Here is a 13431-nt window from a genome sequence, read left to right on the forward strand (position 1 = left end):
GGATAGGAAAAGAGCTAGAGCTGCCTTGTGTCTGTAGTGGTCCAAGGGGGCATGGGCTGGTGCTAACTCATCCTTGATCATATAAGTTGTAGACTGCAGGTCTTTCTGATGGGGTGAAAGGCTATTCATCAGGCCTTATTTTCCTTGGGCCACATTTCTTGGTGTATCCTGAGTGCTCAGAGTGTTTTGGGGGCCCTCAGCTCAGTATCTTGATGATACCGCCAGCCTGGACCCCCACTCTAAGACTCTTACAGTGGGGTTGAATCCTCTTCTCTACTGGGAGTGCATCTGGACATTAATTTGATATTACTTCCTATACATTTTTCAAAATATGCTACACAAAGATTTTACAGTAAGTGAGAAACAACCTCGTAGACCAGAAGTGCTCCAAGGCCAAAAATTCACAAGACTCTTACTTGTGGGCGCCCAAGGCAATGAAAAAGCCCACTGAGCATTCTTGGGGGAGAAATTTACTACCCACTCTTGTGCATCAAGAAAAAAGCAACCATATTTAGTTTTCTTAAAAGAATAGGGGCTTCCCTGGTGGCGCAGTGGTTGAGAATCTGCCTGCCAATGCAGGGGACACGGGTTCGAGCCCTGGTCTGGGAAGATCCCACATGCCACGGAGCAGCTGGGCCCGTGAGCCACAATTACTGGGTCTGCGCGTCTGGAGCCTGTGCTCCGCAACAGGAGAGGCCACGATAGTGAGAGGCCCGCGCACCGCGATGAAGATGGTCCCCACTTGCCACAACTAGAGAAAGCCCTCGCACAGAAACGAAGACCCAACACAGTCATAAATAAATAAATAAATAAAAGACCGTGACTTTCAAAAAAAAAAAATTAAAAAAAAAAAAAGAATAAGCAACAATTGTTTCCATTTTTACTTCAAGTACTAGTAGAATTTAACAATGGTTATTCTACGTATGTTTAAGTGACTTGGAAAAAAGGATTATTTATAGCTTTCACAATAATTCTGTCAGATGTTATTCTTAATTTTCCATTTCATGAGAAATTACCTTTGATTTATACTCCACTTGTATTCTTTTAATGGCACTTTGATAATAATAACAGCAATATTTATTAAGCATCTACCGTGTATCAGGCACAACAGTAGATACTACAGCAGACATGATACCAATGCAAGAACTCTGAAGTAACTACCTCAGGTCACAGAGTTAGGAAGCAAATACAATCAGACCCTTACCTTTTCTACTCTTCTAAGCTATCGCATTGTACCTTGAATGTGTAACTGTCTCATTCTCATTTATTTTACTATAAAGGCAGTGAGTTCCTTGGGCTAAGAAATTGTGCCAGAATCATCTTTAATATCCGCCTCCACCAACCCATTCAACCCTTAGCTTGAAACCCTGCACGGAGCACTCAGTAAAACTTGGGAGGGTGAGTGGATAAATGAAACTTGGACAAGTTCCTGGAAGTAGAGGTAATTTGTAAGGGAGCCACAACGGAGCCATTATGTTCCAGAAGATCCCGCAAGACAAATTCAAACGTGTGTAATTACCTGTGACCTAGAATAGCAAAATGGAGTTCAGCTGGGAAGCAATCCTAGCTTTTTAGGCCAACACCAACAGCTACTACCACCTGCAGAGCCTTGGAGTCACTCTGGCGTTCTCTGCAATCCCACCGGCGCTCGCAGCTTACTCAGGATGGGAAAGCAGCAACCTTGGCTTCAGATCAAGCGCTGTGTCACTTGTGCAAATCCATCCATCTGCCCTGGACTCCCTTTCTGGGATCCCTTCCTGCTTCTCCCTTCCCACTTGGGTTAGGACCCTCGGATGCTCCTCTCAGCTCCCTTCCCAGGACCCTGTTTTCCCACCGGTCTCTGCTCCCTCAGACCTCTGGGCTCTGATGCGGGTTTGTCTTCTGAGGTTCGTGTACACACCTGCTCTTCTCTGCAATGTACTCACCATCCACCAACCCCTCTTCACCCTGTTTGGGACTTTCTGGCCTGCTCTACGTTGACCCTGGTGATCTGTGTGGGGTTGTTTTGTTTTCTGCATGCTTTTATTGAGGCTACTTTGTTTAAAAAAAATTTTTTTTTTGTATACTGTTCTCTTTGCTTGTTATAAAAATAAAACACATTAATAAAAGTACAAGCAATACAGAAATTGTTGGGTGGGGGCTAGTGGTGCGATGGATAACGCATCTGACTACGGATCAGAAGATTCCAGAAACTGTTCAGGGAAACAGCAAAAAACACCAATGCCACTCTCACTCATTTTTGTTTGATCTGTAGTTTTCTTTCTATACTCATGTGCACAAACATACTTTTTTTTCCCAGAAAGTATGATTAATCTCTATCTTCTGCATGTTCTGTACGTCCTGTTCTACAATGTGCTTCCACCTAATACCACAGCATGGGCTTCTTTTCATCTCAGTGAATATAAACCCTGCTCATTATTAAAAATAGCCCTAGAGTATTCAATTTTACTGATGTCTTTTAGTTTACCAGTCCCATAGCGATGGGAATTTAGTTTTATTCTATTTTATAGGTTGTTGTTCCTTAGGAAGAGTTTGCTGCAATAAGTGTCTCTGGAAAGGTGTCTTACCTCTTTTGTGCACATATTGCTATAGGTTACCTTTCTAGCAATGGAATGCTGGGTCAGAGGGTCTAAGCACTGAAAGGCTTTATGAGCATTTTTGCCCTTGAATATATCACACCAAAATATCTGAGAGTACCTATTTCCTCACGCTATTAAAACCACTGGCGGAACTTCCCTGGTTGCGCAGTGGTTGAGAATCTGCCTGCCAATGCAGGGAACACAGGTTCAATCCTTGGTCCGGGAAGATCCCACATGCTGTGGAGCACCTAAGCCCGTGCGCCACAACTACTGAGCCTGCGCTCTAGAGCCCGCAAGCCACAACTGAAGCCCACACGCCACAACCACTGAAGCCCATGCGCCCTAGAGCCTGTGGGCCACAACTACTAAGCCCATGCACTGCATCTATTAAGCCCATGTGCCACAATGGCTGAGCCCACTTGCCTAGAGCCCGAGCTCCACAACGAGAGAAGCCACTGCAATGAGAAGCCCGCCCACCACAATGAAGAGCAGCCCCAGCTCGCCGCAACTAGAGAAAGACCCGCGCAGCAATGAAGACCCAACGCAGCCAGAAATAAAATAAAAAATTAAATTAAATTAAATTTTAAGAATATGAGAAAACTACTTTAAAAAAAATAATTCTTCTGCTACAACTATAAATTACCGTCCTCCCATTGCTATCATTTTCTCACTATTTGCAAAATTTTCTGGTCTCATTTAACTCTCTATCCCCAGGCCCTCCAAATTTAATGTTTGGTCTTACGCTCTCTTCACTAAGAAATGCTTGATTTTCTTTGTCTCCTTTTCTGAATAACAGGCTTTTCTCCCTGGCGACTGTTGAAGTCAATTAAGCCCTGGTACACAGGGGAGAAGTCAACTTGAACATTTTCTTTTGCCTTTGGTGAGATGATTTAGTACACAGACTCCTGAATATCCTGTGCTAACAGATCACAGTGGGGAGTCCACTGTTGGTGATCATACAGACTAACAAAAGATGAGGCGATGAGGCCAGCTGTGGCCTCCAGTAGGGACATACATCTGTAAAGGGGACTAGCTTCCTATGTTGTGATCTTGCACTGATAACGGGAACAGTCTGAAAATGCCTTAAAAGACATTCATTACGTTTGAACTTTTTCCTTTAATTTTTTTTTTTTTAAACCAAAGAGCCTCTTTATTTGTATTAAATGTTAGAAATCACTCCCAGGAAGAAAATGAGGTTAGGTATTATTCATGACATATTTGATCACTAACATAGGCATAATTGAATCCTGAACATGCTATGTATTAATCTAGATTATTGATTTAGAGAACATTAGGTTGAATGTTACTAATTTAATTTGTAGGAGGAGTGCTTTCTAAATGACACTCATCATTCAAGTCATGTTTAGTATTATGCTAAACACCCAGAGATTTATAAACTAGCTTTTAATTTTCATTCCTAACATACCTTTCATCTCTCCCTTTTATGCTACTTAGTATCCAATGTGGATTCAGGTTTGTTTGAGCCTGAAGTATATATAGTTTTGGGGGGAGGGAGCTTTTTAAGGAAAATAATTTTTTCTTTTTTTTCCCCCAACTTTTACAAAAGCATATAATGATGTGAACATATTTCTAGGGACCCTTCCTGACAGAATGAAGCTTAAGCTCAGCTTCATCTTTTGCCAGTATCACAAACTGAGAAAATTCTTCACTTTTTTCCTGTTGAAGTGTAGTTCAGTACAGTCGGAAAGAGCATAGCTGGGGTTCAAACACGGGCTTTCTCCATCTTCTTTGCTATTGCTAGAGTCCTAGGTACATCTTAGTCCCAGGCGACAAGAGTAACTTGCTCAATGGTCTTCCCACTTCCATTTTTTCATACACTCCGCCCCCCAGGTTTGAACTTTCACTTGTTAGAGGAAAGACATCCTGTACCCAGCTAAGAAAGTCTTTAAAGTTCTTCAGGTGACAACAGGTATGTAGTTAATTTGAATGTGAAAACTCAACATACAAAAATACAAGGAAAAATCATCCTTTCAGACCACATCATCATTATGGCATAAGGTTGCTCATGGGTAAAACAGAATAAGCCTAACACTTGACTAGTTAATATTTAGAGTTAAAACAGGGAATTGATTTTATAAGCTGGTTGCCTGTAGGCTGTGAAAATAATGGAAGACTGCAGATAAGGAAGTTAAATGAAGTGACTACCTGATTATGTGGAAAAAACGTTAGGGCATCTTATTCACATAGGAAACTGTCTGTCATTAGGGGTTAGTTTTAGAAAAGATAGCTTAAACGAGGTCACTAAACATCGCTTAGCCTAGGAAGAAAAAATATAAGCGCACATGAGTGTTTCTTATAATGTTTTTATCAGAAATATTCAGGCTAAAATTCTCTATCATTTTTCCATTTCCCTTATGAAATGCCTTTGCTGAGACCTGAATTACGGTAAAAGTAACTGCAGTTGGTTTGGAAAACAGAAATAGGTCATCATCAATTTTCTGACCTTTGGATATTTTTAAGTTTATAGGATTATTATAATAAAGTATTAAAAGAAAAAAAAAGCTCAGATCTCCCTTAATATGAAAGACTGGCCTGTTACATCCTTCACTATCTACATATTTCTGATATCTTTGGCACTTCTAAATATCAAAGGAAGTCAAGCCTTAATTATGTCAGTACTTTGAATGATATTTAGACACAGCTATTAAAGAAAATAGCTTGGAAAGGAAGACTAATTTAACATCTTTTGATAGTGAGCTTCAGAAATTTTCCATAAGCAAAATCACATTGTGGGCAAATAACCTGGCAGCAATGTTTGGTGATCATCAACTGAATAAAACAGGCAAATGGTGTAAACATCCTTCAAGCACTTGGGAAATTAAGGGCCCTCAAGTCACCGGAAAATGGCTGGATAAAAGGGAATGTAAATGTGAGGGTGGGTCACCAGGCTTGACTTCAGGTGTGCTAGCCTAACCTAGTAAAAGATCCTTTTATTCACTGTCAGTATATTTATGGAGAAGGAGCATGGCCCAGGAGTCGAGGACTACAGCTCAGGTTTTGAATGCTGGCTCTGATGTTTACTGGCTATGTGACCTCAGGTGAACTGCTTAACCTCTGGGGGTAACATAATACCTATTCATAGACTTGACGTGAGCATTAATATAGTTAATATTTATAATGCACCCAGCACAGATCCTGGCGCACAGTAAGCACTATGAAAAGTGTTCATTAAATAAAATTAATGACTGACCAAACACTCTTGAAAGCCTGTGCCTTAAAAACTCCAGTTTTGTTTAGAATGTATATGCCTAGTTCAGAATGCTCACACAACAAACAAGCAACAAGAAAACCATGAAGCTTTCCAAGCACTAATTTCATACTTTGGGACACTAATGTATTCTCTCTTTATAGTCAGTTATCTATATCTGCATGTTTATAAAATATAGCTATTCAGATGCACTTTGTGTTTTCAATGTTTAATGTTGTTTTTAAAACAGTGTCTGAACATACATCTTTCATATGAAAATCAAGGCGGACTTAAAATTCAACTTACATTAAAATTCTCTCCTTTGAGTTTAAGACCTAAAAGCAGGGTTGTGGCCGTTAATCTGGTTCTTTCAACATAACTGTGTCGACTAAATAAAAAGAACTGTGTCAGCAAGTGGCAGCTTTAATTACCAGTTTGCTCAGCCCCCGCCACTTTGCTTGACAGTTTTACTATTTATAAAAAGAAAAGGTTCAGATGTGGTGTGACACAGCTCTCCAGGGCAACAGGGAAGTACAGGGGGAGGAGAGGGAGGGGCTAGCAGGGTCCTGCCACAGCTGTCTTCTCTGGGATTTTAAGTTAAGGCATGATTTTTACACTTGAAGATCTATTAGCAGAAGAAGGGCTGGGAGAGCTGGGTTCAGCTGGAAAGGATGGAGTAGCTGGGGAAGAGTGTCTGAGATGGCAGAAAAGAATATGAATTCAAGACCTTTCACCTCCTGTTTGTGTATTTCAACCTACAGGGTCAAATATCCTGATAACTATAAAAATCCAAGAACATGATAAAAGTGCAATATAAAACCTCTACTTAAACATGATAGTCTGTAATACAAGTAGTTTAGCCACTTCCTGTTTTCTTAGCTTGAGGAAATAAAGCTTTACACTCTGTGAAGGCAGGGTCTGAATCTATGCTGGTTGTGGTTGTAGCCCTGGTTGCTCAATGACCATTGGTTGACTTAAGTAATTTGATGATGAAAGTAATTTGATGATGACTCTCCTAATTTCATAACTATGTTCTTCTATGAAAGAAACTGCTGGAATCAGTATAGCTCTAAATGAGTCAGGGCATCATTCAATTGTGGTATTTCTTTTTTAATCATTTTCAAAGTGTATCAAAGCAGTAGCTGTAGCCAGGATTCTCTTACTTTCAAATTCAAATACTATAAAGTCAGAGAATGCCACCCTGTAAAACTGGAACTACATGATGCCATTTTTTAAAGCAAGTGCTTTGTATTTGTATAGATTTCTTAACAAACGCAATTTCATTGAGCAAGAGAAAGAACTAAAATAAGACTTGTAATCATATCAGGAGTGCCAGTGTTTGATCCAGCAGCTTTTAACTTTCTTCCTTTTTATTCTTCCCCCAGCACACACCCTGTCCCATCCCTCCTTCCTTCCTGCTTTATTGGGGATATAGCACTAAACATAAGAAAGTCCCTGACCTTGTGGAGCAGACATTCTAGTGGGAAGAGAAAGAAAACAGAGATGCAAACAAATAGTTAAATGATATGATTTCAATTAGTGTGACGCATGGAAAATAAAGTGAATACTGGGATAGAGAGTGACTAGGTGGTGGGGTGGGGAATGCCTTTGATTACAGAGGTCAGGGAAGGCCTCTGAGAAGGTGACATCTGATTAAGATCTGAATAAAGAGAAGGAGCCACGCATGTAGGATCTGTGGGAAAGAACATTCCAGACAGTGGGAGCTTGTACAGAGAAACTGGTAAGCTCTAATTTTTCCACTTCTAATTTTATCTTCCAGATTAAATTCTCTTTCTCTGCAAACCCAGTCCCAATTTTCTTATAACACAGCATGTAACAGTTTCCCTACAACCCCAGCCAAGCACAAGGCCTGGCATAAAGTAGGGGTTTAACAAAGGAGTGATGGCTATGTATGACCTCTGTGAGCCGTACCTGTTCTGTCAAGCTCTAATCCGTCAATCATGGCCACCTATGACCTGAGATACAAACAGAAGCTTCTAGAAATCACAGAAAGGAGCCACCAGCAACACAATGAGAGGTTTGTTCCTAAAGCCACTTAGATGGCATTAGATAAGATTAGATAATCTTTCACTTTTCACTTAACTTTGGCCTTGCCAACTTGGCAACTTACCATGCCCAGTGTACTCAAAAGAATCTGCTTCATCGGGGGTATCGAGTTCATCCACATTGATATCAATTTCATCTGGACTGTCCAAGTTATCATCAGAGAGAACAGACCCTTCACTTTGATCCAGAGACAGATTGATATTTGGGGCTGTGAGTTTGATTCTCTGAGGATGACTGCCATTAAGATCCAGAGAATTAGGAGGTTCTAAAGCAGATAAAGAGCAACATTAAGTATTAGACCATACATACAGCTGCCAACAGTGGGTGTGGGCTCCAGTGAAAAACAATTTTGAGGCCCTTTCAGCAAAGGCACACCTGCTAAAAGTCCTCATGTGGGATTTAGACCCCACTCTTGACCAGCAGGCCTCAGTACTGGCTCGCCCCAGCTACATCAGCCCTGGCCACGCAGAAATAGGAAGTGGGAGCCACTGCTAAATGGGCAGAGATATAGTTTTTAGAACTGCCCTGTTAAGGTTTGAGAACTTGACATTGATATAATACTGAATCAAATTTTTTATGATGCATATTACTTAAGAAAAACAGTTAAGCTTTACACATAACTTAAAATGATTCATGTAGACTTTTTTCCTGTCAAATGGAGGATACAAACTTTATCTGTAATATTACAGACACTCCCAAAATACATCCCTTTAGTTCCTGACAACTCTGTTGTGAACTTTCTTTGGCTTTTTTTTTTTTTTTTTTTGCAATAAAACTGAGGTACCCTCCCAGATTACATTCCTTGATCAAGCAGTCATTACTTCTTATGCCAATATTGCTTGACATTGGTTCCTGTACCGTAGTGATAGTCTCCTCGTGTAAGGCTCATGGAATTAGCTCCCACTCTTTCACTGTAATATGCATCTTGCTGTTCAAGAGCCTTTCACTTAACAGAAGCAGAGCTGGAGAAGTCATTTTTAACCAAGTTGATCCCAACTAAACAATGTTAGAGAGATACCTTAACAAAAAAATGTCAGGATTCCCTATCACAAAATGTTTTGAAGGCCATCTGGTATACCCATCAATTCTGGAATTCTAACTCTAGTCTTCTCTCTTGTCCTAAGAAAGCTGACACTGTTTCTTTGTCATTAAGATTTTTTTTTTTTTCTGTATAGACAACACCTGAACCGTGTTCCATGTAATGTTTTTATGTATTACTTGAAAAAAAGTTTCTATTGATCCGTCAGTTTGTAAAACATTGGGTTTCCATATTACAGGGATTCTCAGAGCTGTGCTGTCCAAAAGAAATTTTTTGTGATGGTAGAAATGTTATGTATATAACACTTCTGGTTTTTTTTTTTTTGGCCATGCCATGCGGCTTGTGGGATCTTAGTTCCCTGACCAGGGATCGAACCTGGGCCCCCTGCAGTGGAAGCGCAGATTTCTAACCACTGGACTGCCAGGGAATTCCCACAATTCACCTTTTTTAATAAAAAGTGAATTGTGGACCTTGAAAAGTGGAGCAGATGTACAGTGGCTACCATGCTTATTTGGCCATAGAACACTTAAGAATAGTTATGTCACATGATTAGTACTTTGAAGAATGCACTTTAAATACTTGGACAGAAATAAAAAATTGACTCCCTTCTTTCTCAATTCTAGGCTTGACTGATAATGTCAGGGGTCAGGATCTTGGTATGATCCTGTAGCTGGTACAGTGCAAAGGAGTGAACCTAGTACAGAGTGAGAGTCATATAGGTTGCAACTGAAATTTTTAAATTCCTTTTTGTATATGCCTTGGGTTGTAAAGTGTAGTTTGGGTTTTTTGTTTGTTTTTCTTTTTTAATAATCAGGATACTGAGCATCCTTAATATTAAATCACTAATTTTAAATATTCTCACACTTAAGTATAAATTTGGTGAACTTAGATGTTAGAATTTGGTATAATGATAAACAGCAGCCAGTTATCTCAGGAACTGGAAACATTGGCAGATCCAGGCATGGCCCAGGAGATAAAGGGTGGCCCACACTAGTTGATGATTCAAGTCAACTCTGAAATTAACCACATCAAGCCTAACACCTTCCTCACACATATTTTTTTCCTCTCTTCACTTTTATCACTGATCTCACAAGTTGGATGCACAGGAAATGGTTCTCTCACTGAATAATGGAACACGTTTGGATATAGAACACCGCTGAAGAAAATGAATGAACGCTCTCTCACCAGGTCTCATGTCTGCAGCACTGGGACTCAGCATTCCCTCCTCAAAGGGGATGTCCATTCCCACATCCTCTGACAGTAGTCTGAAAAAACAAACAAAAACAAAGCAAAGAGTGTAAAAAATTGTGTGGGATTTAATTTTCTTTGAAAAGGAAACCCAGAGATTCCAGGATGGCATTTTCAAGAAACCAAGTATGTGTACTGAATCCATTGTAAGTGGCCCCAAATTCGAATACAGACTTTCTGCAGTTACTGTGAATGAGAACCACGGACTTGGATTTTACTCTGTGCACAGAGCGAGTCACTTCTTCTGTCAGTTCTCATAAGTAAACACACCTCAAGTAAGAAATTCAGAAACAGGAGAAGCAAATAACTAATAAAGTATACTTAAGGAGACATTTAATTTTTTTTTCAACAAGGGATACAATATATGTGCTTTGGTGTAAGTACAGATCTGACTTTGTATATATCTCTTCCTCTGTGTAAATTTGAGCATGTTACCTAAACTGCTGTGGGCAGAGGAAAGCATACTCTGCTGATCTCTATTTGTAAAACAGGGATAGGCCACCTACCTCACTGAGTTGTTGAAAGATTAAGCAATGAATGTAAAGTGCCTAACATTCCTGAGAAGGTGCCAACTGATGTTATTTTCCTTCCTTCTTTGAATATTTAAAGATTCATTGTGAATTATAAGTTGGTGAAGATGGTTCTGGTTATGAGTTACCATCTTTTCTCTGTAATCAGTGTTGAACCCGGGACTATTGAACCCAGGACTTACCCACTTGGTAAGACTAGTGGAAGGGAACAGACAAATACTGGAGGAAACTGTGGCAAATCTATATGCTCTTGTAGGAAGCTGATCACTGTTCAAAGTAAATTCCCCTTGACTTATTTTTATCTCCTGACCCCCGTTCAGTACATCCCCATTTATCACGATAATATATATATATATATTTTAACATCTTTATTGGAGTATAATTGCTTTACAATGGTTTCTGCTTTATAACAAAGTGAATCAGCTATACATATACATATATCCCCATATCCCCTCCCTCTTGCGTCTCCCTACCACCCTCCCTACGACAATATATTTTTCTTCGTGGTGGCTTCCATGTAATTTCACTCATCTAGGGTGAATACCTCTGACATAGGCACTAATCTAAATTTAAACATGATAAACCTTTGTGTTAAAGTTCTAAATTTAATCCCTCCCTCCCTCTCCTACTGTGACTCCTCTCCACCTCAATCTGGGTCTACCAAACATTTGGAGTTTGCTTACCAGGATGATCAGTTTCTTCAGGATTCAAGTTAAACCTCTTATTGTTAACAAAGCCTATGACGTAAACAAAATCCTGTGTCTCTAGTGATAACTGTACTTGCTTCATTTATTCAGCAAATATGTATCGAGCGTCTACTCTGTGCTAAGGATGTAGAAGAATGAAACAGACCAGCCTCATGCTTGTGGTGAAGATGGGATGATGGAGTTAAAATAATGAGGACTGTCATCAACAGTTCAGCGCTGCTCCCCTGAGAGAAGTAAATGCCTGTGTCCTTACCCGTCAACCCCACAGACCCCCTCAAAAACACAACCCCAGGGAGTTTCTTTCTCCATACACTTGTTGTGGCTTCTGCCCTATATGTTCTCTGAAATGAGTCCTGCACCCTAGTCGAAAAACAGTGAGCAGGGGGTCAGCGTGTGAGTCAAAGGCAATAAACGTATTGGCAGGAACAAGATAACCCTCGCCAGAGACGCACCGCATGGGATGCAGCAAACCAGACTGTCCAGCAATGGAGGTGGGGCGGTAGGCAAAGAGAAGGCCTGCTCTAGGCCCCAGTTTGAAAGTCCTGGGACCCAGAGGGTTAGCTGTCTAGGTTTCCCATGCTGTTGCAGTTTTTCAAATTTCCTTACGATGACGCCTTGTCATCTGAAGTAATCTGTGTGCGTTCCCTTTGACATCAACCCTGTAGTACCTGTAAAGTAGCAAAATGCTGCTGTTGAGAGCAGCTAGATTCAAATCTTAGCTCTTCCCCTTACTGTGTGTCATATGGCAAGTTACTTAATCTTTCTGTGCCCTCCATTTCCTCGCCAATAAAAAAGAGACTGAGCCTGCGCATCTGGAGCCTGTGCTCCGCAACAAGAGAGGCCGTGATAGTGAGAGGCCCGCACACCGCGATGAAGAGTGGCCCCCACTTGCCACAACTAGAGAAAGCCCTCACACAGAAACGAAGACCCAACACAGCCAAAAATAAATATAAAAAATAAATATATAAATTAAAAAAAAAAGACTGTGCAATGCCTGAAAAGAACACTGAAAGAAAAAAATGTTATCTACTTTATTGTAGTTCTTTTTGCTATTATAATTGCCTTCTCCATTAGCCTTGAAGCTGCATGAGGACAGAAACCACGTCTGTCTTCTTTACTATTGCATCTCCAGCACCTGGTAGAAATAAATACCCGATAAATATGTGTTGGATTGAATTACTGAACTTGAAATCCCCTAAATGCGCATGTACATTATTTTCTCTAGTTGCCTACGAGTCAACCTTAAAAAAAAAAAAATTTAAAAAAATGACATCATATCTACTTGCTTCAGAGAGCACATAAGGGTGCTGGCCTTAGCTCCAAAATAAATATGAAGGGTTTAAAAATAGATAGTATCCGTCTTAAAATTTTGTAGGTTTTGTTGATGTTTGTGAGCTACAGGCAACATCATGGAGTAATTGAAAGGCTCCTAGATATGACGATATAGTCCTGGGTTACAGTTCTACAGTTAGTACTGACAAGCTTATTAACCCTGAGAAAATTAGCTGACCGTCTTTGTGATTTTAAATGAAGATAATGAATACCGAATATTACAGTGACTGTGGAGAATAAACAGGATAAATAGAATACGTAAGAAAATACTCTGGAAATTATAAAGCATTGACTAAGTTTAAGGTATTGTCTTCCCTCATTCTAAACATAATAGCAGGATCAGTGATTTAATTGAAGTCTGTGTCATGGTTGGACAAAACATATATTGAGGTTATTAAAATTGGGGTATCAGCCTAGGTAAGGGAAAATTTCAGTGCTGCACAAATCTCCATAGAGCCTATAAGTGCCCTGGACTCACTGAAGTTAGTAAATAGAGCCTTTGTCTCTCAGTGCCCCTTTACAGCACAGAGACGCAGTTAAGAAAGTGCTAGAAAACCGGAGGCGGCATACCAGAGGGAAAAGAAAAGCTGAAGCTGTGAACAGGCAGTGATGGGAAGAGAGGGACTCACAAACCCACAGATATTACAGAAGGCCGTGGGGAGTTTTTAGGAAACCCCAGGGACAGAGAAGGAATGCTGCACCAGAACAGCCCAGAGGCAAA

The 13431-nt window shown here is 40.2% G+C and overlaps 2 protein-coding genes across 6 annotated transcripts in view; one reads left to right on the plus strand and one right to left on the minus strand.

Moving 5' to 3' along the window:
- Positions 1-12458, plus strand: part of GCNT1 (glucosaminyl (N-acetyl) transferase 1) — a 228461-nt gene extending 216003 nt beyond the window's left edge. The window contains exon 7 of the transcript XR_009008731.1: positions 11469-12458. The gene's annotated coding sequence lies outside the window, so the exon portion shown is untranslated. The remainder of the gene's footprint in view (positions 1-11468) is intronic.
- PRUNE2 (prune homolog 2 with BCH domain) overlaps positions 1-13431 on the minus strand; it is a 274857-nt gene that overhangs the window by 37803 nt on the left and 223623 nt on the right. For all 5 annotated transcript variants that reach the window (XM_057549084.1, XM_057549085.1, XM_057549083.1 and 2 more), the window contains exons 10-11: positions 10079-10158; positions 7919-8119 (exon numbers count right to left, since the gene is read on the minus strand). In XM_057549084.1, the coding sequence (XP_057405067.1) occupies positions 7919-8119; positions 10079-10158 (281 nt within the window). The remainder of the gene's footprint in view (positions 1-7918; positions 8120-10078; positions 10159-13431) is intronic.

This window comes from Balaenoptera acutorostrata, chromosome 6 (assembly GCF_949987535.1).
Source record: "Balaenoptera acutorostrata chromosome 6, mBalAcu1.1, whole genome shotgun sequence".
Taxonomy (NCBI): Eukaryota; Metazoa; Chordata; class Mammalia; order Artiodactyla; family Balaenopteridae; genus Balaenoptera; species Balaenoptera acutorostrata.